At 36.9% G+C, this 25,765-nt stretch overlaps 3 protein-coding genes across 4 annotated transcripts in view; 2 read left to right on the top strand and 1 right to left on the bottom strand.

The window, feature by feature from the left end:
• The window catches only part of LOC132049227 (FH protein interacting protein FIP2), a 93,475-nt gene that overhangs the window by 55,683 nt on the left and 12,027 nt on the right, over positions 1–25,765 (top strand). The window lies entirely within an intron of this gene.
• Positions 3,758–25,765, bottom strand: part of LOC132049226 (uncharacterized) — a 39,599-nt gene continuing 17,591 nt past the window's right edge. The window contains exon 12 of the mRNA XM_059439948.1: positions 3,758–4,036. Within this exon, the coding sequence (XP_059295931.1) occupies positions 4,035–4,036 (2 nt within the window). The 3' untranslated portion in view covers positions 3,758–4,034. The remainder of the gene's footprint in view (positions 4,037–25,765) is intronic.
• LOC132049222 (N-(5'-phosphoribosyl)anthranilate isomerase 1, chloroplastic-like) lies at positions 13,553–24,541 on the top strand. 2 transcript variants are annotated; one of them, XM_059439941.1, is made up of 6 exons: positions 13,553–13,678; positions 14,142–14,362; positions 22,158–22,214; positions 22,566–22,935; positions 23,006–23,169; positions 24,036–24,541. In XM_059439941.1, the coding sequence occupies exons 2-6, from the start codon at positions 14,319–14,321 to the stop codon at positions 24,259–24,261; spliced, it is 861 nt and encodes a 286-aa protein (XP_059295924.1). In that variant the 5' UTR covers positions 13,553–13,678; positions 14,142–14,318; the 3' UTR covers positions 24,262–24,541. The 2 variants fall into 2 exon arrangements, with proteins under 2 accessions (XP_059295924.1, XP_059295925.1); XM_059439942.1 differs by lacking the exon at positions 22,158–22,214.

The raw sequence follows: 25,765 nt of genomic DNA, 5'->3' as shown, positions 1-25,765 counted from the left end.
TGCTCACAGAACTGAAATCTTATTTCTGAATCATTTAATACGAATTAAGCAACCAACTATTAATCATACATTTGAACCACTTTGTAAATAAGTCTACATATCAGACCACTCAAGTTAAGCATAGGCAATTTCAAACACTCATGTTAAGCATTGTTAATAACACAATCGTATTAGCGTATCTTTTCCTAATCATGCTCGTTACATAACATGTAAACAACAACTCTTAGCCAAAGCAACATAGGCATACAAGCATTTGACCGATAATCATGCTTACTACTATAACTATAACTAAACCAGTAACATAACTTAATCTCGATAATGCTTATTACTATAACTCTAACCAAAACAACATAATTATCCTAATCAAGCTTACTCTAACACAGGACTAAACACATAGCATAAACTGTATAAACAACAACACACAAAAGCAAACAGCCGAACTGCACAGAACATGGCTCAAACTGTATAAAATGAATCAACACAACGCAGAAGCACATCTAATGAAACATGAATCGAACTTAACCCATAAACACGACCACACATTAAATGCCAGAACTGAAATCAACTAAAGGAAAAGTAGCTCACAGAATTAAACGAACTAAACTACCTTATCCAACTTAAACATGCTTAATACGACTAAAATAATTACAAATAAACACGAAAATACAACTAAGCAAACAAATCATACAGCAGCTTAAAGCAGCCCTCAATAACTTAAAGGAAGGAAATTTACCTTCTTCGTGTGCAGCGAAGTGGGTGCGGGGGGTTTCGATGTCCACTCGAACACTACAGATTCCGGTCTCGAATTTACTCGGACTCGAAACAGTTGTAGAAACCAAAAGGGAACCAGAATAATTTTCTATTTCGAATGAATATCAAGACAATATTAAAACTGGTGAAGACTTAGTAATTTTCCACGGGAATTTGAAGCGACCAAAAGAACTTAAAATTTTAGGGGAATTACCGCCGCTTTCCCGCAAAAAACCACCCGCAAATGAATTAACAGAAACAATTATTTATAGGGGAAATCTAGGGTTTGTTAGGGTTTGAAAACTGAAAGTGGGCGGGATTTTGGTTCAACGTTCAGATTTTTGGTATGTGTTCCCAACCACTCGATCAGAAAAAGAAAGTAAATAGACAAAAACCATTAAGAATTGTACCCGAAAAATGAAAAAGAGACTGATCGAAAGGGATTTGCCCTTCACAAAGAGACGAAACCCATTAAGATCATTTCAGATCGAAGCAGAGAGGGAAAGAAGAGGACAAATCTTCAATGGTTGAAGATTGACGGGGAAAGGACGGCATTAATTACTTTTCCTCAAAATGGCCATGCATGGTCTGTTGAGAACGAAAGGATTCTGAGATTTTGTTGTTTACAATTTGAAGAAGACGAGAGAAAGAGAGAGGAGGAGAGAGGAGCGGAAGAGAGAGAAAGGGGGGGGGGAGAGGATCTGTCTTCCTTAGGGTTAGGTTGGGTGAAATAAGGGAGTTGGGCCGGGTCGGTTAAATGGTGGGTGTGGGTTTTGGGCTGGTCCGAAAAATTGATATTTACTTGGGCTCAAATTTGGGTCGTAAATTACATAAAAGCCCCTTTTTTCCATTAATGATGTATATTAATGTATGCTAAGTGTTACTTAATGTGTATTTATTAGCGCTCGGATAAAATAAGATTGTACGATAGTCGTGCAATAATATCTTGAAAATTCAACAATAAATAAACGCTACCATTTAATTGCGCAAAATAAATGCGATGCATGTGCGTAAGATGGTAAAATGATTATAGTGCAATTACGGTAATAATAATAATAATAATAATAATAATAATAATAATAATAATAATAATAATAATAATAATAATAATAATAATAATAATAATAATAATAATAATAATAATAATAATAATAATAATAATAATAATAATAATAATAATAATGATAATAATAACAACTGGTGAAAATGGAGTAATGAAATGCCGATATTAATAAAAGCTAATAATTATAGTAAGATATAAATAATTAATTTTTTTTTTAAAAATGTCAAAATACTAGAAATGTGAATAAATATTTAGGGAAGGCGGGACAAAATTGGGTGTCAACAGCAGTTTTACAGGACGACGGATCAGCTCGTTAGGAAACTGCTCGTATCAGCTTTTTGGTGAGCCCCATCTTATTCGGGTTTTAGTCAGAATTTATATTTCATGTTAGTTTTGCAATTAAGGCATGCCGGGGCCCTTGTCCCAGTAAACAGTTTAGTAGTCATACTCAAGTATTGGCTTAGCATTTATTATATTTTCAGATTATTTCCGTATCATTTTTAAACAGTATTTTCATTAGTATTACGATAACTCATGTTATTCAGACTATCCATGTTTTAAAGTTATATTCCGCATTCAGTTCATGTCCCATGTTGATTCAGCAAGCCATGTGGTTCGCTCGGTCACATATAGTCCAACACCGAGTGCCGTGTTACGCCCAGGCCATAGTTCGGATCGTGACACTTAGTGCCGAAGAGAAAAAAATTAAAGACGACCCCCGAAAGAGGACAATTGTGCGAAAGACCTCTTTTTCATTTAAAGGATATTTAAGGGTGTTATAATTAATCAACTACACCTTAATAACAAGTCAGTCAAAGTTGGTTGTTTGACTAATTCTACGAAACAATTGTCACCCAAATTTTCTTTTTCTTTTTCTTTTTTTGATTGTTAAAATTGTTCCTTATTATAATGGTAGAATCTACAAGAAATCCCAGACCAGCAAGATTCTATTCACTAGTTGAGTTCATGCTTGACTGCTTCTAAGCTTAGAAAAAGAACGAATTTAAAAGTTTGCCAAGATAAAAATAACGAAAAAGGCTCAAATATGCCATCGAACTATCAGAAATGGCTCATTTATAACACTCGTTAATAGTTTGACTCATTTATGCCATCGCCATTACCAAAATAACTCATCCATGCTATTTCATTATCGGTGGTTTTACAAAATCAGATATGACACGTGGCATCAAATTATTGGTCCACATTATTTAATAAAAAATCAGCTCAAAATAAATCCTAATTTAAACCAAAACCCGGTCTGTTGACCCGACCCACCCAGATCCTTTTCCTATTTCCCTCCACCTCTTTCATTTTGGAGGTTGCTTTTATTATATTACTAGTTCTTTAATTAGAAACAAGAGTACAAAAGACTGATCTTTTTTCATTCATCTGTCCTTTTTTTTTTCCTTCATGTGGTCACAATTACGCTTAGCTTTAGTTGTTCAACTTCCAAAAAAGAACTCTCTGTATCGAACATCAACAACCCTATTTTGAGAAATTTCTTAATCATGAACCATAAAGAAATGTAAAAAGATCCAAACTTTACTCATAACAGTAGTAACAATAGCAACAACAAAGCAGGGGAGAGGAGATGGGTGAGATTAAGGCTCTTAATCGTATAATGAAAGGGAATGAAAAAGGAGGGGGCAAATAGGAATAGGATCTGGGTGGGTCGGGTCAACGGGTCGGGTTTTGGTTTGAATTAGGATTTATTTTGAGTTGGTTTTTTTATTAAATGACATGGACCAATAATTTGATGCCATGTGTCATATTTGGTTTTGTAAAACCACCATTAATGAAAAATGGCATGGATGAGCCATTTTGGTAATAACGATGACATAAATGAGCTAAACTATTAACGAGTGACACAAATGAGCCATTTCTGATAATTTGATGGCATATTTGAGCATTTTTACGTAAAAATAACTATTTAAGTCCGAAAAATTCACGACAATAGATAATATTTGATAGGAGACAAATAGCCAAAATTTGCAAAGAATACAGGAAGGGCCGGGGTGGTTAGCCAAATATGTAATGATGAAGTGCAAAAACCCTTAGCATGAGTTCACTCGACATTCCTATGAACTTGCGAAGAACTTAACAAGATTATTCATATGTTAGCTTTACATTTCAAAACTCTCAAATGGATTCCAAATTTGTCGGTATAACAATTCTTGTAAGAAACATCAGCTCAGCAGCATTCCCAAATCACTCCTTTCGATCCTGTAGAAACCAATGAAGAATGGCAATAAAGATCACGTAGAATTAAAGTTATGATAAACAGTGGATTAGATCAGCACATTATTAGCAGATACTCGCGGCATCGTTTGATTATATTTGAATTCATCTGCCAACTACTAATCTAATGTTCAGAAAGTAACGGTTAGATGTAAAATAAACCTTGAGGAATTCCAAGACATTAGAGACCATGTGTTTAGGAGAGAACTACTATACCACTAACAAGGAACTCAACCAAAAATGATAGATGCATTTGACAAACATGAATCTAATTGCTACAGTGTCCAAAAAGACATATAGGATAATGTGAACTTAATACAAAGTTCACACAAACCTAAGATGACCGGGGATATTTGAATCTTTATCTTCAATGAACTGCTGAAGCACCACAATTGAATGTCCTTCGCACCTCCTCCCCCCCACCCCCCCACCCCACCCCTTCCCCCAAACTTTAGAAAAAAAAACGCTATGACAAGAGGGTTGACAAATGGTGAATCAAGATAGTGAAGGGGAGCCTTGAAGTAACTGGTAAAGTTGCTGCCATGTGACCAGGAGGTCACGGGTTCGAGCCGTGAAAACAGCCTCTTACAGACCCTTCCCCGAACCCCGCACATAGCGGGAGCTTAGTGCATCGGGCTGCCCTTTGGCGAATCAAGATAGTTATCACCATGTGACTTTGTTGGTTCAGATTAGATGGAAGGAAGGGGTTCACTGGGCACTCTCTTGTAACCACTTACCCACCCACCCAAACAAATAGAAAAAGAAAATGAAGGATTACCTGCAGGAAAAGAAACCAACATTTGAGACCACGCACTAGCACATCGTCGGACGGGAGGTGGTTTCAAAGAATCAAGCAAGCAAAATGGTAAGAATTAGGCCGAGGTAGCTCGAAAGAAATATTTCAAAAGCCAAATCGGATGCCAAAAGAAGTTTACATACATTTGCGGTACATATTACGATGTACGTCATGAGGGTTGCGGTCTGAGACCCGCAAGTCAAACAAAAACAATGATCGTAAAGCGTGTCCGATCTAAAACTCGGAATGTATCACTCTCTAGATCTCAATCTTCATTTTGAAGTTTAAAAAAGAAAGAGAAATGTCTATAAATACAACTCAGAAGGAGAAAAACAAATCAGGCTGGAAGGTCTTGATTAAAATAAATTGATAATAATATGTATATGGTATACTTCATCAATACATTTAAGGAACTTCTACTATTTAGCAACAAAGCTCAATAGCTAGAGCTTTTTCGATATGGAATAAAGAAATTTTGAACTTCTTTAGACACAAGCAAGTGTTCAATAGGTATCATCAACACGTACTTCCTTGAGGAGTTAAGTGTTACACCTCGAAAAATTTTCTGTTGATGTACAGTGGATAGACTAACGAAGGGCACGAAGTATACGATGTTTTAATAAGTAAGAAATAACATTTGATGACCCTAATTGAGATTTCAAAGACATTCAAGGCAAGAGGAGAAAGTTTGCCAAGAAAGGCAAGGTATACGTTATGTATCGGAAAGGATTTACGAGTGACGAGTTAGTGATGACTTAATGATATCTTGGAGAAGAGTTATAACGTCCCTTATATTGTTAATGAGGTGTTAAACAAGTGTTAAGAAGGTTCCATAAGGATTGGATATCAAACGAGTCGACGAGAGCGAATTTCGAAAAGCTGGGCAACATACGGTCCAACATACGGACCGTATAAAACATAATGGCCGTATGTTCTGCCCAGAATGGGGAATTCCACTGGACCAAAGATACGACCAGACATACGGTCCATAAAAAAGATACGGATCGTATGTTGGTCTGTATGTTCGTGTCGGGACAGATTTTAAGTTGATATAAGGAGGACCAAGTTCATTATTTCATTTCATTTTCTCACTCCGCACTCAAGAACACTCTAGAAAGCTCTCCACACTTCTTTCACAAGAACTCAAGAAAGATTCATGATCAACTTCATCAAACTAAGAAAACCAGGTGTAAGAAACTCATTAGGGTTCATCCAATTGGAAGTGAACCAAGGTTTTGTCTCAAGTGAAGTATTTCCACTCAAAGCTCATTCCCACACTATCTAAGGTAAGTTTTATGATCATTCCATGTTGTTTAAGGTATTGAGAGGTTGAAAGACTTAGATTATGAAAGAAGATAGAAAATGGGTTACAAAGATGAGAATAATGAGATTTTGAGTAGTAGTTGGGAATAAGTCATGATTCTTGATATGTTGTGATTATAAATATGTTATAAATGACATTAAGAACATGGGATAAGCATTATATGTGAGAAAACGTACTAGTGTACTATGATCATGATTATGGATGAATTGAAGTGAAATTGTGAAATATGGATAATGTAGACGGATGAAGATTGTTGCTTATGATGTTGTGAATGTTATTATAGACGTTTGGGAGTTGATATATGATATGAGGAAAGTTGTATAAACAAAGGAAATGCTGCCCAATTTTCTCTGGCTTTAGTTAAGCATGTTCACGTGATCGATTAGCTAATGTTAACTCTCTTGAAGGTAGAAACGTGAGCATTGAAGGAGAACGATCAAGTGATAGAATAGCTAAACGAAAAGGTATGTAAGGCTAGTCCCTTCCTTCTAAGGCATGACTCCTATGTCATGAATTCCTATTTTCCCATGACTTTCTTACATCCCGGAAATTATGAGTCCATGATTATAAAGAACTTCACATGAGATAGAGAAATGAGATATGTTATGAGCATGATAGTGATGATGATGAGTTAAGTCTAAAGATCTTAAAGCTGATGATTCTAACTATGATCCATTGATGTTGTTTATTGTATACACTCACCTTATATGCTAATTCCTTCAAGGTAAGGCAAAATGCTTATGAATGCCCCATAATGGGATCGGGGGTTCACGACCTTATGTCACCCCGATAAAGTATAATCATCTTTGAGTTTCTATGCATGCATTATGATGAGTACATGATGATGATATTACACCGCGCCTATATGGCCGGGCAGACATAGCTAAGGGGGGAAGGATGTTATATCCCGTACTTTGTACGTCGGGATAATCCGAGCTAACTATGATAAGTTAAGGACAAGATTATTCCGGGATACGAAGTGGAGATTTTTAACTATGATTTATTTCAAGGCATGAGTTGCCCATGATTTTATTAGCATGAGATATTATGGAATGTGGGATTAAAAGTGGATTATGAAAAGTTAGGCATCTCATGAAAAATTTGGGGGCCAAAATTTAATTTTTGAAAGTTGAAATTTCATGAAAAATAAGGCCATGTGGCCGGCCACATGAGGTGTGGGCCATGGCCACATGGATGCATATTATATGTAGCATTAAGATGATTAATTCATCACATTTTCACCATTTCTCAACCTTAGAAGAATCAAGAAACTTGGAGAGAAAACTTGAAGGGCCATTCGGCCAAGAACAAGGAAGAGCAAGCTCAAGAAAAAGTGATAAAAAAAAATAATTTTCTCTAGCAATTCTACTTCCTAGAAGGTGCATAACAACGTGGTGGAGTCATTGGAGTGGTAAGAACAAACGTTGGTTCAAGGCGCAACTCAAAGCCAACTTGAAGAATTAAGTGGAAGAGGTATGATTCAATCTTATTTTTCATATGTTATGGATGATTTGTGTATGTTGTAAAGTGTGGAAATGAATAAAGTTCATGAAAATGTGGAGGTTGAAGTGTAGCTGTGTGTGTGTATGTGTGTGGCCGTGTGATATGTGTTGTGTAGAAGGAGTGGTTAATTAATTGAATTTAGCATGTTTGTGTGTTGTTGTAATGTGTAGAAATTGAATGAACTCATGAGATTATATGTGTTGGTGTTGGGCCGTGATTAGGGGCTGTTTGGTATGCAAGAAATGAATTAATGTTATCTAGTATTTTGGTTGTCGTCGTTATGAATTCGATGATGAAAAATGAAGGTTAATAATCCACGTTGAAATTAAAAACCGTGTGGGCTGATTTGAAGCTTAATGTGATCTTATTATAGTTTCTTGAATTTGTGAGGATAATGTTGTTAATGTGCGGATTGTCGATATAGTTTATGAATTTGGAAGGAAGAAACGTGTTGATGTCGTCCCTATGGAAATTGGAAAGTTTCGGGTAAGGTAGTAAGTTGGTTTGGCCATTTGGAATGTTGTGCGAATTGTTTAAAGTGTGTTTGAATGTTGTTAGAATGGTTGTTGGTATTGTTGTTGATGAATTGGCCGAGTTGAATTCTCGGGGTGGATGTATTTACAGGGGAGGTGCTGCCCAATTTTCTGTAGAATTGAGAAATAGTTTGGAATTGAATTCCTAAATGCTTATAGCTAATGGTTGATACTTATTGACGTTGTGTAGACCTTGGGGAGCCGAGGCCTGAGTTTGGATTAGCTTAAGGAGCGGCCAAGGTATGTAAAGCTACTCTTTCTTTCTTTTGGCATGTCTTAGAGTAAATAAGCTATGACACGATTTTTGAGGTAATTCTACTCTGGAGATCCGAGCATGTCCATGATTCTTAGCTTTCTCTTGATATTCGTATTCTTAATGTAGTTGAATTATGGTTCTTATGTCTTTCGTATGACTAAATTTTAAAAGTTGCATAAAAGTTTTGTCTTCAACAGAATTTTGTTCCTAAACGAATCTGAAACTATGAACGTCCGTAACTTTCATAATCGGGCTCGGATCGCTCCGAAACGCTCATAGGAGGTTCCATAATGAATAACATCCCCGACTTTCATAGGCGGGCTCGGATTTGGTTTGACACCTATCCATGGGCCCCCGAGACTTTTCCGTGCTTAGACCTAATGATTTTCCGAAGAAGACTTAGTGTGATTATTGTTTTAACCCCTGAATATGATTACTTATTTATTTAACGAGTCTGAAATGAGAATTGTGATGTATATGATTCCCATACGAAGTTATGACCTTTAAAGTTCGGTTTGATATGTGCCCGAGTGGCATTCGGAAGAAACGTGATTGGACTATCGTCCTAATTTGTAAATAATGATTTGCTTTGCTTAATTTGTTAAGTCTTTGTAAATGTTTACATTGCATATGGTCATAAATGTTTTAAATTGCATATAATTTCCCCGATTCTGCTCGTGCTCATTATTGTAATTCCTTCGCCGAGTCCCGGGCCGGTTATTATCGTGCGTACAATCCGAAGTATGATGAGCTTCCAAAGTATGATGAGCGTCTGACATGATATGATATGTTTTCTGAAGTATGATGAGTTTCGATATATGATATGATACGAAGTATGATGAGATCTGAATTATGATGTGATACGGAGGATGTGTTCGGAGATATGCAAAACTTCCGAAGTATGATGAGTTGTGGCGCCCAAGGCAGGAGGGGCGACCACGTTCCGTCCGCCGGGTCCCATTATGGACCGCATATGGCATATGTTTTTGATATGCATGATTTATGTTCAGAAGTAAGTATTCTGGCCTTTTGATTCTTATATATGTTTTCTGTAATTCGCATATGATTTCCGATAATTGACATGCATATGATGATTTCATTTACCGAGTCCCTCATTAGAGGGCCGGGACACGCTATATGTTTATACTATGAATTTGCTCACCGAGTCCCTCGTTAAAGGGCCGGGTACGGTATGCATGTACGATGATATAATGACATGGTTATGATATGAATTTTACTTCCGACATATGTATAAGCATGATAAATGTTTCAAAAGGCAAGTTTTGGTTATCTGGTTATTACACTTGTTCTCGTAAACCCTATTCCGATTATGATCCTTGCGATCGTCTTTTCCGCTTTACATACTCGACATATTCCGTACCGACCCCCTTCGCGGGCCGCGTTTCATGCCGCGGCACGCATGGTAGACGTTCGGTGATCCGGCCCTAGGGCGTCCATTCGCTCGTTGGAGAGCTCCTTGATCCGAGCCACATTTTGACGTACATTTTCGTTATTTGTATATATGTTTGGTCATGGGTACGGCGGGGCCCTGTCCCGTCATATGGTTCTGTTATGACTCCTAGAGGTCTGTAGACATATACGTGTGGGTTGCGGGCGAGTTCTGTACAGTTGTGTTTGTATGGTTTGTGTTCTTATGTTTTGATAGCCTTTCCGGCTTACGTGCGTTATGAATATATGTATGTATGTATATATATATATATGTCAGCTTTGGGGCGACGACTTACCTTCGCTTATGCTTATGTTACTAGTAGGACGGTTATGGTTGAAGGGTGCGTACGAGTGCTTGCCGGCACCAGTCACTACGGCCACTGGGTTGGGTCGTGACAGATATACACCATGTCTAGATGCATGGGCGTACACCACCAATGGGCGGTACGAGGTGGTTACCCGGACGTGGGAGGCACGGACGCAAAGCTAATGATGATCACACCGTACCTATATGGTCGGGCGCCTTATATATATATATATGCATACATGATATGATGATGATGTTATAGTAAGTCGGATACATTATTTCTATTAAAACCGATAGTCGATTCGATTGTTCTTCATTTGACATCTCCCTATTTCATTGATGTATTGTTATTGTTTATGCCTTACGTACTCGGTACAATATTCGTACCGACGTCCTTTTTTTGGACACCGTGTTCTGGCCCACGTGCAGACAGAGAGGTGATCCGTATTCATAGGAGCTATCGGCGGACTTTGAGAGCACTCCATTGTTCGAGTATGCGCCCGTTTATTATTTTGTGTATATATTTTGGGCACGACGGGGTCCTGTCCCGACCATATGTCTAATACTCTAGTAGAGGCTCGTAGATACGTATGTGTGGGTAGTATGGTCTCACGATGTCCTTATTGTATATATATTATTTTGATAGCCGAAGGGCTTATGTATATAAAGGTAAGCATGTTTCAAATGAAAATGGTTTTCCTATGATTATGAGCATAAGAATAATGAAGAAACGTAGAATGAGTATGATGAGCAATAGAATGAATAGTGCTCGGTGGTTAGCCCCGGGTACCCGTCATGGCCCCTAGTCGGGTCGTGACATTAAGTCTCCTGAGCTTAAGAACTTTTTGCAGGTGAATAATCACTATAATCAGGTTGTATAAACCACTTGAAGTAATTATACAAAGGTAAACATGCTAATCCGGAATATGAAAAAATATTTTAAAAATAATGCACAATTTAGGAACAAGCGTTCCGTTTCTTCACTGGTTAGCATTGCAAAATTCTTAGGTCATTGAGCAGATCGATGAAGTTAAAAGATTATCCTGAGTTGGTTTGTTTACATGCCAACGGATGAAATTTACCCCAACAATCTTCCGTTTCCCTAACAGAATCTCTCAATCTTCTTCTCCTCCCATCGAAGAAGATTACAATTCAATCAAGCTTGCAATCGGTAGAATTTTTTTATTATGTTGATTCATTTTTGATTTTGCACAACTTTAACCCATCAAAGAAGCTTAAGGTTAAATCAAGCTTGTAATTTGTAGAAATTTCTCTTTTGCACAAATTCAACCTATATTGCTTAAAATGGTAGTGTTTTTTGAGAGGAACGTTTGGAGATTTGAGAGGGGCGCGGTTCCATGTTGTCTTTGGGATTTAGTTCTGTCAATTCATTTTCTACCAATTTTCGTTGCTTTATGACTGACTCACATTGAATTTATCAAATTTTCTTATGCCTATTCTACAAATTTTGGTGGTTTTCGCGTTTTGGTTTATGACCAATTGCAAGAAAGAAAGCAAATTTCCATCTTCACAAACTATTTTTCTCTTTCTCTTACTTTGTCGTATGCGTTAGTTTCGTTGCATTTTTCCGTGAACTTCTAATTCATTTCTAACATCAACATTTATATCAAAAAAGCCCAATATACACTTTGTATATGCCACTTATACACTTTCTTCTTTCAATTATACCAAATATAATATCCTCAATACAACCTCAACACCATCTACCATCCTTACAACAAGGTTTTAGCTTAAAAACATATTAACAACATGACTCAAGTTAGATTACATCTCAACATAAACTCAAATTCATGTTTTAACCTTCCCTCCAACTCCTTTCCTTCCAAAACTAACATAATCATCATATAAACTCATAAACATGGAAATAAGATGGAATCTTACCTTAAGAACTCAAGAACACTCCAATTCCAAGGGTGCTTCACCTTGAAGTATCCTCCAAAACCACTACCAAGAGGAGAAACAAGCTTATAAATCAGAATTTAACACTACTAAAAAAATAGGATTTCCCGACCTCAAATAATCGACCTCAGTTGAGGTCGGACAAAACTCGACCTCATGAGGTCAGTAAAGGCGTAATATTTTTTTTAAAAAATAAACTGACCTGATGAGGTCGGTAATATTGTACAAAAATTTGGAAAAATAATGTACCAACCTCACTAGGTCGGAAATTTATTTGATAGTAAGTATTATAAATTATCTTTAATAAACCGACCTCGTGGTAGGGGTGGGCGTTCGGTTGTTCGGTTCGGTTTTTTCAAAGTTCGGTTCGGTATTTCGGTTTCGATTTTTTTAAAGTGGAAACCGAACACCGCACCGAATTAGTTCGGTTCGGTATTTCGGTTTCGGTTTTTTTAAAGTGGAAACCGAACACCGCACCGAATTAGTTCGGTTCGGTATTTCGGTTTCGGTTTTTTTAAAGTGGAAACCGAACACCGCACCGAATTAGTTCGGTTCGGTATTTCGGTACGGTGTTTTGAAGTTCGGTTTGGTTTCGGTTTCGATTTTCTAATTCGGTTTTTTGGCGTTGGTTAAGTAATAGTCACCTGTTACTAATTGATTCATGATCAACAACAATGACAAGGCCGCGGCGCTGACCCGGCGGCGCAATGACAACCGACGGCAGTTAATCCAGGGAAACCGGCGGCCCCATGAAGCCAGCGCCAATACAGCGGCTATGCCCTTAGCCGCCCGATATTCCTTGTTTAATTTATTAAAGTGCTATTGATATCTGCAGATGATCATGATATGTATGATTGGTACTAAATTTAGTTTATTCTTGATTCTCATGACAGCAGTCAAATTACTTGTTTAGGTTATCTTGTTGGATTTCCTCTTACTTCGTATCATTTTGTTTTAGGAAAAGATTTGACATTCTTTTGCACGAATTATAAACCTAAATCCATAGGAATCTTAGTAGTATTTGTTTAGTTAACGACTACTTAATGAGGGAAAGATGCATAAGATGAGAGGAGCTTATGAAAATACTTTACATATTTCGGTTAAACCGAAAAATCGAAAAATCGAAAATCCGAAACCGAACACCGAATTTTCTATTTAAAAAAATCGGAACCGAACCGAAACACCGAAAACCGAAAAACCGAATTCATTCGGTTCGGTTCGATTTTTCGATTTTCGTTATTTATGCCCACCCTTACATCGTGGTATTCTTTTAAATTAAAAATCAAATAATTAAAATAACCGACCTCATGATGTGGGTTTATTTAATTAAAAATATTATAAATTATTACTAATAAACCGAGTCGGTATTCTTTTAAATTAAAAATTAAAAATTAAAGATACCGACCTCATCTTTGTCAAATAAAATTAAACTCAGATTGTTTTTCACATTTCTATATCTCTCTTCCTCTCACGTTTTCTCTGCCTCTCTCTAACCGTAATCACCATCACCGTTCCTGTCAGTCGCCGTCGCCATTTGAGGTATGCTTTCTTTCTTTTTGTGGCTAAGAATTTTGCTCACCATGTAAACTAGTGCAAAATAATTGGTTTTTGTTTTTCTCTTCTCTATACGGCTCAATGTGAGTTATTTCAATTTTGAATTGCTTTCTGTTTTCACCATTCTTGAGTGCAAAATTATAGAGAAATGAACTAGTGGGTGAAGGGTTGGGAAGAAGCTGGCTAGAAAAGTAATTTGATGTTGCTTTTGGAAAGACAAATCGGTGGTTGTTTGAATTTTCATCCGTGTTAAAGAACTCTTTTTTAGTTGGCATTTTGCCATGGATGGTGTTTGAGTGACTAAAATGGAAAATGTGTAAAGTAGTAAAAGGTGCACCATACTTTTTTCTTTTCTTTTCCGGGTACCAAAACTGGAACAGTGCATTTCTTTGATAACTTTCTCTTATTTCAGTTCTGCTTCCATTCATAGATATGTAATGTGCTATAGGGCAACTGGTGATTTGGCTTTTCATAAAAATGTGAAATTGACATGCCAATGTTCCTTTCATGATCTGCAAACTGAGTTAGTGGCTGAATAAGGATATATCTTCCAAAGAATAAATTACACCAGTGCCTCAAGATGAGGCATTCATGATCACTCACGTGAAGAAGAACAAAAACACCGATGATCCAGACGAATGGTGTGAGGAACGGGCTGAGCGGACCTACGTAAGCATCCTTTTATTTTTCATATTTTACAAGTTGAAAGTTTTGGATGAGAAACATTTGTGAAATTTGGTTGCTGCCTCCTCTTCCAGTTAACCAATCAATTATGGCTCAATCCGAAACTAGATAGTTTGTTCAATATCCATTCCGCTTTATTTGGCTCCAGAATATTTCAATGTGTTGTCGTTTTGTTGTAGTATGCAATAAACTGCATTTGGTTGTAGGTTTTATTTGATCCAAAAACTTTCATAAATCACTTTCATTAATGCATCCAGAAAGGGGACATTATAAATAGAAACAAAAACACAAACAAGAACAAATAAGAAATATGGTTGGTTTTTAGCTAAGGGGCATCCTATGAGCCATAAAGCATCACAACACGAAAGAGGAGCATTAGATGCTTCTAAACGTGAATTTTCATAATGGCAACAGCTCAAGTAAGCATACCTTTTGGTGTGCAGTAAGCTAAAACGACATAAAAATGGAATCATAGTTCTGTACTATTACTATGTTTGTTGAATTTGTTTTGTCAGAAATTTCATTTAAATTAGGACCAATTTTCACTAAACAAAAGAAGAAGCCAGACGAGTTCTTTTAATTACCTAAATTGATGTTTAAGTTAGATGTTATAGACTTGAGACACGGTGTTTGTTAGGAAAGAGCTACAAATTGATTTGGTTCATAATTGGTTATGAATTTTAGCATGGCACAATTGCTATCGACTCACAGAGAACCAAGTGAAATGTAACAAAATAGAAGGCAAATCCAAGAAAGGGAAGGAAAGAGATATGTTACTCTCTTTCTTAATCTTTACCTCAATGAGAAAATGAGCTAAAAAGTTTCTAGAAAAGAGCAAATTCAGATAGATGACTAAAATAGAACAAACTAACTTTGTATTCCTCAATGGTGTCATATCCAAGAGCGACATCATCTATTTTTCTTGGAAAAAAGTACGACAAGATAAGACTGATTTCTTCAAAAACTCACAGAAAACAGTACACATCAAGAAAACTGAAACAGTACAATAACAACAACAACATACCCAGTATATTCCCACACGGGGGTATGGGGAGGGTAAAGAAAACTGAAACAGTAACATATGTAAAAATAGGAATATGTTTCCCAAAATATGGGATTGATTAGGTAAAAGACGGACATATCATTCTTATCAGGAAGAAAAATGGAGATGATCCCGGCACCATAATTTGTAACCTTAACAGAGAAATCTCCTTTCTTGATCTCATAGACCCCTATATTTTGGCCTGTAACACTAGTGGCAGCAATACACAAATGAATAAATAGATCAACAAACTAATTTTTGAAGGCATAGTCAACTCTAGTTGTTTTGAGACTTGAGAGTGTCTTAGTGACAACTTCAGAAATATGTACACTCCTCCAATATCCTTGGCCTTATTGGAACATGTCATACTTTAGTTTGTTGCATTTTTTAAGAAACAAATGTGATATTTACATGTTTGATATGCCCTCTCTGTTCCACCCCCTGAGTTCTTGCCTTGGCATTTTGAATGCGTTGGGTGGCTGCAGTTTGTTGAATGTGTTTTTTAACGGTAAAATAAAATGCACATACTGCTGTTACTGAGTACTTTCATATTGGTTTCCATTTCTTTTTAGTTATTGCTCTCAAGTTCCAAACTTCCAGTATAGGGATTTGCTTTTACCTTTTCTGCTGAGAGCTTGTAGATGTTAAGTATATATTGCAGTTGTGTTTAAGTCCTTTGTACAGATCAATTAACTTCTTCTAAAATACTATCCGCTGCACAGAAATATTGCAAAGAGAAGACATGAAATTAGACGACTGACCTGTTTTTTGGTTTGAGTATTGCCCCTACCATCTTCTCTTTTGAAGTCTGACATGGACCCACTAACTCTAAAAGCAAGTAGCTTTTGCATTTTTTGTTACGTTGAATAGTCAACATTTTTATACAATTGTCAAACTTCTTCCATGTGTGTCAAAATTTGGCTTTTCCCTCATTCTTTCTTTTTTGACTTTTTCCTTGTTCGTTTTTTTTTTTTAAAAATAATCCTCACGTTTTTTGAAAAGAAAATCTTCAGATCTCAGATGAACTTGTCAGATTTGTTTTGACTCTCTATTCTTTGAAGAGCTTTTCGTTGAAAATTAATCAGCGGGCCCTTAAGGGTATTATTTGATCTTGCTACATTTTTAGCTTACATGGCAAAAGTCTTCCCTCATTTATTAAACTCCGTACCCCCTCAAATGGATTCACATAAATTGAAACGGAGGGAGTATATATTTAGCCCAAGACTAATAACAATAAGCATGAATAACAAATATATGGACAAAGAAATTGTAAAAACCTATGTTACTCGGACTCGTCAAAAATATCAACGGGTGCGTGTCGGATCCTCGAAAAATAGTGTATTTTTGGAGGATCCGATACGGGTGCGGCAACATATTTGGAGAGTCTGAGTAACTTAGGTAAAAACATTACGATAAAGTGAAATATCAATTATCTAGTGTCAGTCATCTAGAGAGGCTCATTGGCAAGGAAAAGTATGTCTTAGAGCCTTGATGATGACACTGAAGCGCACACAAAGCGAGGCGAAGCGCTCAACATGTTTTGAGCCTCGCTTCAGGGCTTAAGCTCGCTTTAAGCGCCCCTTTGACAACACTGCTTCTATAGCTAAAGTATTAGACTCTTACTAAAACTAAAAAACTGAATGTATAGAAAGCTCTAAGTTTCTATGCATTGGAATTTATTGAATCAACAAAGGAGTACTAATTCAAAACAATTAAACGTGGTGTTTAAAAAATGAAGTTATTGGAATGCAGTGGTCTACTGGAAATTTATAATTGTACTGTGTTTAAAGCCCAAAAAAAGAATCAAGAACATGAGGAAAGAACTGGTATACTAGTTCCTAAGCACCAGAAACTACAAGGGTTTTGTTTGTTCAAGGCAAATAGTCACTGAGCTAAAAACAAAAACTTAGATGAAGCAGGAATCTCTGCTTGTCTATCTGAAGTTTATGTCTATGTTGGAAACTTAAGGCAGAAATCAAAAGAGAAATGCAAAAATCTATTTTACAAATTGAGCAAAACAACTTGTCTATTTTGTACTAGGTACAATTGGCTAATGATACTCCGCACATTTTGTAACAAGCTTGCTTAATTGTTCAAATAAGAATCTCAGAAGTTCTTGTAGCCATTTCCCTCCAACCTTCCACATTCACAAATTCAACAAATCAGTTTAGGAATGCAAAATCTCTGCTGAAGTGATAACCTTGAATAGTGCATGCCCGACTCTTCTATATCTTGAAACTTCAGCTCAATCTCTAGCACTTCATCAATTCATTTCTATATACTTGTAAGTCTGCAAATTCCTTTCCTTTCCTTTGGATTTGAAGCTGTCAAGATTAACTTATTTGTTAGAAGTTTAGTATCTGTAGCTCAAGCTTCATCCTTGCTTTTTCATGAAAATCAGTCTTTTTTAGAGAGTCAATTAGTATCTCCATGAAGAAAATGTTATCTTGAAAAGAACTTTCTCAGCTATGTCAACTGCTGTGACCAGTATCTGCGCACAACTTTCTTGTCTTTCGTACTTAAGTAGTATCCAATCCTCCTAAAACAAGTAATAGCACAACTCCATCAACCAGTCCTACAACAACTGGAATGCATTTCTTCCATAAGTACTATGACCCACCACTGTTATACGAGGTCGATAGGATTACTTCTAGAAGGATTGAACTCTATAAACATCCAAATATATGACCAAGCTCACCCATTTGATATGCCTTTTAAATTACTCAAAGAGAGGAAACCCATCTTGGCTTATCAATGGCCTTGTACATTTAATCTTCCATTCAATTCCGTTAAGCCATTCTTTGGTTTAGTTATGCCTGGATTAGTCATCTAGGGAATGTTAATGTAGGGATCAGTAATGCAAGGATTGCATAATGCAGGGATTATTTCTTGGGGGTTTAGTTTGATATTTTTACATTAGTATACAATGTATAGTTTAAAATATTTATTTACTTTTTAAATAAAATAATTCTTTTTTCCCTATTGTGAGGGTTAACGTTGTCTTTTTAACATTTTTAATCCATGTATTACTAATATTGGCGCCCACCTTGTTTGGTACTGAGGCGTTGTTGCATTACTGATTTCGGCATTCTTATTTCACATTCTATCCGGCATAAAATAATGCATAGATTCCTTTTTAAAAAAAAAAAAAAATGGTAACAGGTTTTCATTAATTACAGGAAAAAGAGGTCTCGGCACAGAGATAGTGCTAAGAGATACATCCCCTAGATACAAGACTTCCAAGAGAGAAAAACCCAAAAACCTGGTCTTGTACCAGTTACAGGGACTCTATGAGATCAACTAGTGACTCTCTGTCTTGTAGAAAAGCTTCTTTACTCCAAAAGTAAAACTAAATATACATATATTTTGATTTTCCGTTCAGTATTTGCTGATCCTACAAAGCATCTGGAATTTCTTTCCAGCCAAACTGCCCACCATATATATGCAGGAATGAGACTCCACCACTTCTTCTGACATGTTCCAGCAACTACATTGTCCCAAGTTTCCATCAGCTCCGTATTATTTCTTGGAATTACCCAACTCAGCCCTTTCATACTCATGAATAGCTGCCATAATCTGTTCTTAACCTGGCAGTGATTGAAAGATGGTTTTTTGTTTCATTGGCCTTGCCACACAAAAAACACTTAGAGCACAGGAACATGCCTCTCTTCATTAGACTTTCATGAGTTGGGACAGCTTGCTTCGTCACCAACCAACAGAAAACACTCACTTTAAAAGGGACTTTCAGCTTCCAGATGTGCTTCCATACCCTGGGACCTGGGTCCATGTTGCTGGGCATTGTTGTTTAGAGTCTCATAGGCAGATTTTACATGAAGACTCCTCTGCAATTGTTGTCCCAATTCAGTCTATCATCTTGCTCCACTGAGCCTTTGAAACTTCCAGGAGCTTGAAAAATACAATCGTTTTTGTTATCTTCCAATCATTGAGAAGTCTTCTAAAGCTGAAGTTCCGATATTCAGCTATAGTGGATCTGGCTGCTGAGCTAAGTAGTATAAGTAAGGGAAAATGTGTTTGAGAGGACAATTCCCTAACCAGACATCGTTCCAGAAAGAATTCTTTGCTTCATTCCCCACCTAAATGCTGATGTTAATCTTAACAGTTTGCCAGAGAGATCTTATGGATCTCCATACACTCACCCCGTAGGAATTGACCGCTACACGTGTGCACCAATGACCTTCATCTCCATACTTTTCACATATCACTTTCCTCCGGAAAGCATGTTTCTTCCGTAGGTAGCTCCAGAGCCATTTCATAAGTAGGCTTTTGTGGTTCTCAAATTTCTGATTCTTAAACCTCTTTCCTTTATACTGATTGTGAGAGTTTTTCAATGTACTAGATGATAGCCCCTTTACTTTGTTCCCTTACCAAATGAAGTTCCTCCAGAGAGCATCAATCTTCCTCTTAAGACTCACAGGTAAAGAGAAGATAGACAGCATATAAGTGGGCAATGAATCTAATACACTGTTTACCAATATAACTCTCCCACCCAAAGACAAGTATTTTTTAATCCATTTGGACAACTTCTTATCACATCTTTCTAGCACGCTATTCCATATCTGTTTGGACTTATGCAGGTATTATTTATATGGAAAACAAAAAGGAGCAACCAGTTGTTGTATTAATTGATGCTGTTTTATATATGGAAATTAATTATCCTCAAATCCCAACCATTTATAAGCTTATGCTGACTTTTTTTGTGGGTATTAGCTCTTCTAAAACCCAAACCAAACGACCCCTTAGATTCCGAACAGACATAAGATATCCTATGTTTATATTTACTTTTTTCTTATTCTAGAATTTAATCATGTAGTGAAACGCTCTGGATATCTCTACGATTTGTTGGTCTATGTTACTTTGCATTATTCTGGATTTTTTGAAATTGGTAACATGTTATATTCATCAGCACCCCAAAAAGAAGGCCTGGTATATCATATCTACAAGTACAGCCCCTAACAATAACTTACAATGAGGCCAAAAAGTCTAGTAACAATTCTGCATCACCTACTAACTGTTCTTTACACCAAAAATAAAATTGGGAAATGCAAGAACACTTGATCTTCTGGATTGAACTGCTGTTGCCTTCAAACCATCTAGCATTCCTCTCTTTCCAAATAGTCCACCATATGCAAGCGGAACAATCTTCCACCACTCTTTGTGACAAGTTTCTCCTTTTATACCGTTCTAACTACATAAGAAATCAAAAGTACCGTGGGGCATCACCCAAACAATTCGAGCTAGAGCTGCAAAAAGTTGTCGTCTGGTGATGGAACAATGCAAGAAAAGATGTCCATTGATTTCAGCTTCCTGGTGACATAGAAAGCACCTAGAACTGAGATGGAAACCCCTTCTCGGAAGTTTATCATGGATGACATGGATGAGACTATCTTTCCTAACCATGAACCAAGTAAAGCATACCACTTTGAAAAGAGCTTTTGCTTTCCATATCTCTTTCCATGGCCATGGGTCACCGATCTGCTCAATATCAGTTAAGGAGTTGTAAGCTGCTTTGAGGGAGAAAACAGACTTGGTGCCAGTGCCACCTTTCCAGGTAAGAGAATCCTTCTCCTCCTTGAGGCTTGAAAAACCTTCAAGCTTCCTGAGAAAATCAATGACCCTAGGGACCTCTCAGTCATTAAGGAGCCTTCTAAAGTGAAAATTCCACCCTTATGGAGTCCAAAGATCTTCAACTGTAGCATTGGGAGAAGAAGATAAAACGAACAGATTGTGAAATTGGTCTTTTAGAGGTCCATTTCCTAACCAGGCATCATTCCAGAAGGAGATTTTCTTCCCATTGCACATCCTGACCCCTGTATTTGCTATAAACACCTCCCATAATTTCCTGATGGATTTCCAATTCCCCACTCCATACGCAGTATTCACTGGTTTGGTAGTCCAGTGACCCATTTGTTCATTCCTGCATTGTATAACCTGTCTCCATAATGCTTGCTCCTCAGTGTTGTATCTCCAAAGCCACTTCATTAGTAGGCTCATGTTGTGCATTCTGAGATCTTTGAGTCCTAATCCTCCCACTTCATTGTATTGTTCTGGATTTTAGTTGCTTGTCTGCTAATTGCCAGTTTTAAAGGGTTTCTTTGTTGAATAGCTAGTATAAGATGATTAGTCTAGTTATTAGAATGTCTTAGCAATTCCTCTGTTTGACCCGTTCCTTTATTTGATGAGTAGCAGGACTTTTTCACGGCATCTCTCCTCTCTCGCATAGCACTACAGTGGTAGAACAGAATTAGGAAGAAAAGATGCTCTCAGGTTCTGCATTAACTTATATTTCTCTATATCCTCCTTTTATACACACACCTTTCTCATAGGGCTGAGCACCAGGGGTGTGTCAGTATTGTATGAGAAGCAATAGACAACTTCAAACTATCATTTATACAAGTGTCATCTCATCAGAGACTAATGGACTTTAAATTAAAGATATCTGGGGTGTTCCTCCGTGTAGTGTGCAAAAGAGCTTTGGATCTCTATCAAAATGCATATCGTCACCCTGAAAGCTCTAAGCCCAGTGGACGTGCCATTATGATATTTACTTTTTCTAAGAGCTGTTGTTTAGCAGCTAAACTTTGTTTAACGTTCTCAAACATCTACTTCTGCAAATTTCTAAGGCCCTTTTAATTTAATAATTTGTTCGAAGAGCACATAACATTGTGTCAGTTAATGTCTCAATTTACTTGGTCTTAGCCATGGTTCTTTGTTTTTCAGTATTCAACATGGGAACTCAGCTTCAACCAAGAGTAGTAGGCATTCCCGGAAGTCAAGGTAAGTGAAAGTTTGGATTACATGGTATTCTTTGCACTTATTTATAGTACAAAGAGAGAAGCTTACAAGGACTGGATAGGAAGCTTACACCTAACATTTTTAATTGAGTTAAGCTTTGGTTTATGATGGCTTGCTTTTCCACTATTTAACTTTTCTTGAGCTTTTTAAAATCTTACAGAGAGAAGCCTTCCTTTTTTACGTTGTCTTATTCTATTTCCTATTACAAATATGTGCAAAAGATGCAAATTTGCAATTGATAGGCGTTTTAAAAGTAACTTATAGGATTTTTCCTTAAGATTCTTTCCAAACTGGTCCAGAATTCTGGTTGAAGTACAAATCTTCTTTTTACAGGTCTGTTGGATGTAGAAGTATATTCTACAAAGGAAGCCCGAGTGAGGACTTCCACCAGGAACAGATTTATGTGCACCTTAAATCAGTCAGCAGTGGTCTCGGCTCAAGCAGACAAACAGAAAGTAGGACTTTAGTCAAAATGTGTGGAATTACATCAGCTAGAGATGCTGCTGTTGCAGCAGAAGCTGGAGCCAATTTTATTGGTATGATCATATGGCCTAATTCAAAACGTTCCGTTTCACTTTCTACTGCAAAGGAAATCTCAAAGGTTGCGCGGGAATATGGAGCTCAGCCAGTTGGGGTGTTTGTAGATGATAATGCTGACACAATACTAAGGGCCTCTGATGCAGCAGACCTTGAATTGGTGCAGGTGAGGAACTGTCATCTTTCACCATCTTGAATTTCTTGTTTTCAATACTCAACATGTTCAAATTGAGCAGCTTCATGGAAATGGTTCTCGAGATGCTTTTCCAGTTTTAGTCGGGGAGAAACGTATAGTGTACGTACTAAATGCAAATGAGGAGGGAGGCCTTTTGAACTCTATTTCTGATGAGGAGTCTTCTCTGGTTGATTGGATTCTAGTGGATAGTGCCAAAGGTGGCAGGTACAGTTTCTCCTTTATATACACACACAAAGAGACCAGTCATTGGGCTGTGTATGTAATTATACACCTTCTCTTTTGGACTAAGCTTAATCCCATCCCATATTGAGCTAAATAACAAAGATGTAATTCCGTTTGGTTAGTATTATTGAACTCCTTTTTTGGATTCATTCATACCAAAGCAAACTTGTTTTTTTTGGGAACTTTAGCACGACTAAGCAACCGAATCTAATGTGATAGGAATCAAACCACTTAACAGTGACATTGTAATGAGAGCAAGAGTAGCTCTAGTAGTAATGAATTCATTTTAGAGGATGAATTCATAGCTAAGGTTCAGTTAGTGTTGGACTGTAAATTATGAAATAAAATTCCTTATCTACCTATCTATGTGCGTCTTTAGATGAAAACTAATGATTGATTCTACTGAAATGAAATTGGGTCTAAGCAGCTGAATTATACCTTCTTTCTCACAGCCAATTTTCACTTGGGAAAAGGAATTTCCAAAAGAAAAAAGTATCTTTTAAAATTTTGGAAATTCGTTAATTCAAATGCAGTGGTTGTTATTTCAATTTTTGTTTTTAGACACGATCCGTAATTTTCCACGTCCCTATCCTTCCCTTTCTCCAACAACATACCCAGTGAAATCTCACAAAGTGCGGTTTGGGGAGGGTAGAATGTACGCAGACATTACACCTATCTTGAGAGGCAGAGAGGCGGTTTCCGGTAGACCCTCGGCACAAGGACAAGCAAGTAAAGCATATAAATAGTCATATGACAAAATACGAGTGTATAAAAGCATGATACTGATGTCTGAGAATGTTTGTGAACCCACTACTGTTGTTCAACAATGTATTGACATACTTTTGCAGTGGCAAAGGGTTCAACTGGACTAAGTTTAAGCTACCATCAATTAGAAGCAAACATGGGTGGCTCTTGGCTGGAGGAATTAACCCGGAGAATGTTTGTGAAGCTCTTTCTGCTTTTAAACCCAATGGAGTGGATGTCAGTAGTGGCATATGTGGAAAGGACGAAATCCAAAAGGATGAGTCACGGATACTATCATTCATGAATGCAGTGAAATCTTTACGTCTTTAGTCGATATTGATTAGCTACAAATTGCCTAGTGCAGATTGTTAAATCAACTGCAATGTTGGTGCTGATCATCTTATAATTTCTCTGCTAATTAGTGTAGGCCAAGACTAGTATCTCATGATACATCAAGTTTGTATTTTTAGAGAAACATCCATTTCTTTGTAAGAGTTCAACTTCCCTCATGTGGTTCAACTGATTGGCTGTAGACATTGACTTGTTTGATAGAGAACGGATTGACTACCTTGACGACAACTAATAAACTGCGTAATGTTAGTTTTGAAAATTGATGTTTTGTTGTTTCCTTCTCCTAACCCCTCACCCATTTTTTTTTTCTTTTTTTTTTCGTTCCGACTTGCTTGACGTAATCAATGTAGTCACGTTCTTGCGCAATTCCAGCGTGATAAAATCTGAAGTGATCTTAGTGGAGCCGCGCAGAACAAAAAGATGTGCTGAATACAGATAGTAAGCTTTCTTGGCCAACGAGCGGAAGATCAAAGGAAAATAAGATAGATTCTTTGTTCCAGTCAATTATTATAATATACTGTATGAAATTTTTTAGATCACTTGGTCGAACAATTAGCCTCAGTTGTGAATATGCAGGCTTGAATTAGTCGTCCAATGGCCTGATTGTTAGTATAATTAAGCACCTGTCTATCACGTTTTACCGTACTCGATTGAAGATTGACGTTTCCATTGCCATTTATGAGACACATTAAGCTTGTTGGAGTGTATACATGTTCCCCACAGTTGTACTTAATTGTAGGCTACTTGGTCAGATAAACAAGTCTTCCACCAAATGACAATCTGGGATTTGAGGGAAAAGATGATTGGGTGGGGGGGAGCGGGGGCGGGAGGCATTGTTATAGTTACGTTTTGGCGGAACTAGTAACTTTGGCTCAAACTCTATATTTGTGCTCAGAAAATCATCTATCTAGAACTCAATAAGCAAGTAGGATTATTGATCCATCCATAACACGAACAAGCACCGTAAGCGCTTCTCTCAGATAACTCGATAAATGTTTGAGACATTTTAATTAATTTCATTTTTTTTTGGAATTAATACTGATAATCTTTCTCAAGACATGACTAGACCAGTTATACATTGAGACATCCAATGGCAGAACACACTATAACATATCTCAAAATTTAATTGACTAAATTATTGAAAAAGAAATCCAACCTATCATTTACATATATGTCTTATCATGGTGGAAACAATATTTTAGTAGCGAAATCTAAGTAGAATCCAAATTCTCCAAGAGAGCATACCTTTCCTATGTACCGAGGAAGTTTATCATCATGACCATGGGTGTGTAAGTAGGTAACTAGAGTAGTGGCATATGATAGTGTCTTTCTTGTAATATCTCTTGCTAACTAATTTGCCATCACACGATAAATTATATAAGCACTACAAAAGAAGTTTATACTATTATGGGATATGATAGTACGCAACAAATTTTGATAAGCGGAAAATAAATTGCGACCACAAACAAAATATAAAGAAACA

The sequence above is a fragment of the Lycium ferocissimum genome, chromosome 3, assembly GCF_029784015.1.
Source record: "Lycium ferocissimum isolate CSIRO_LF1 chromosome 3, AGI_CSIRO_Lferr_CH_V1, whole genome shotgun sequence".
NCBI lineage: Eukaryota > Viridiplantae > Streptophyta > Magnoliopsida > Solanales > Solanaceae > Lycium > Lycium ferocissimum.
Note: the sequence above shows the minus strand (reverse complement) of the source record. Positions and strands in the feature narration are given on the sequence as shown.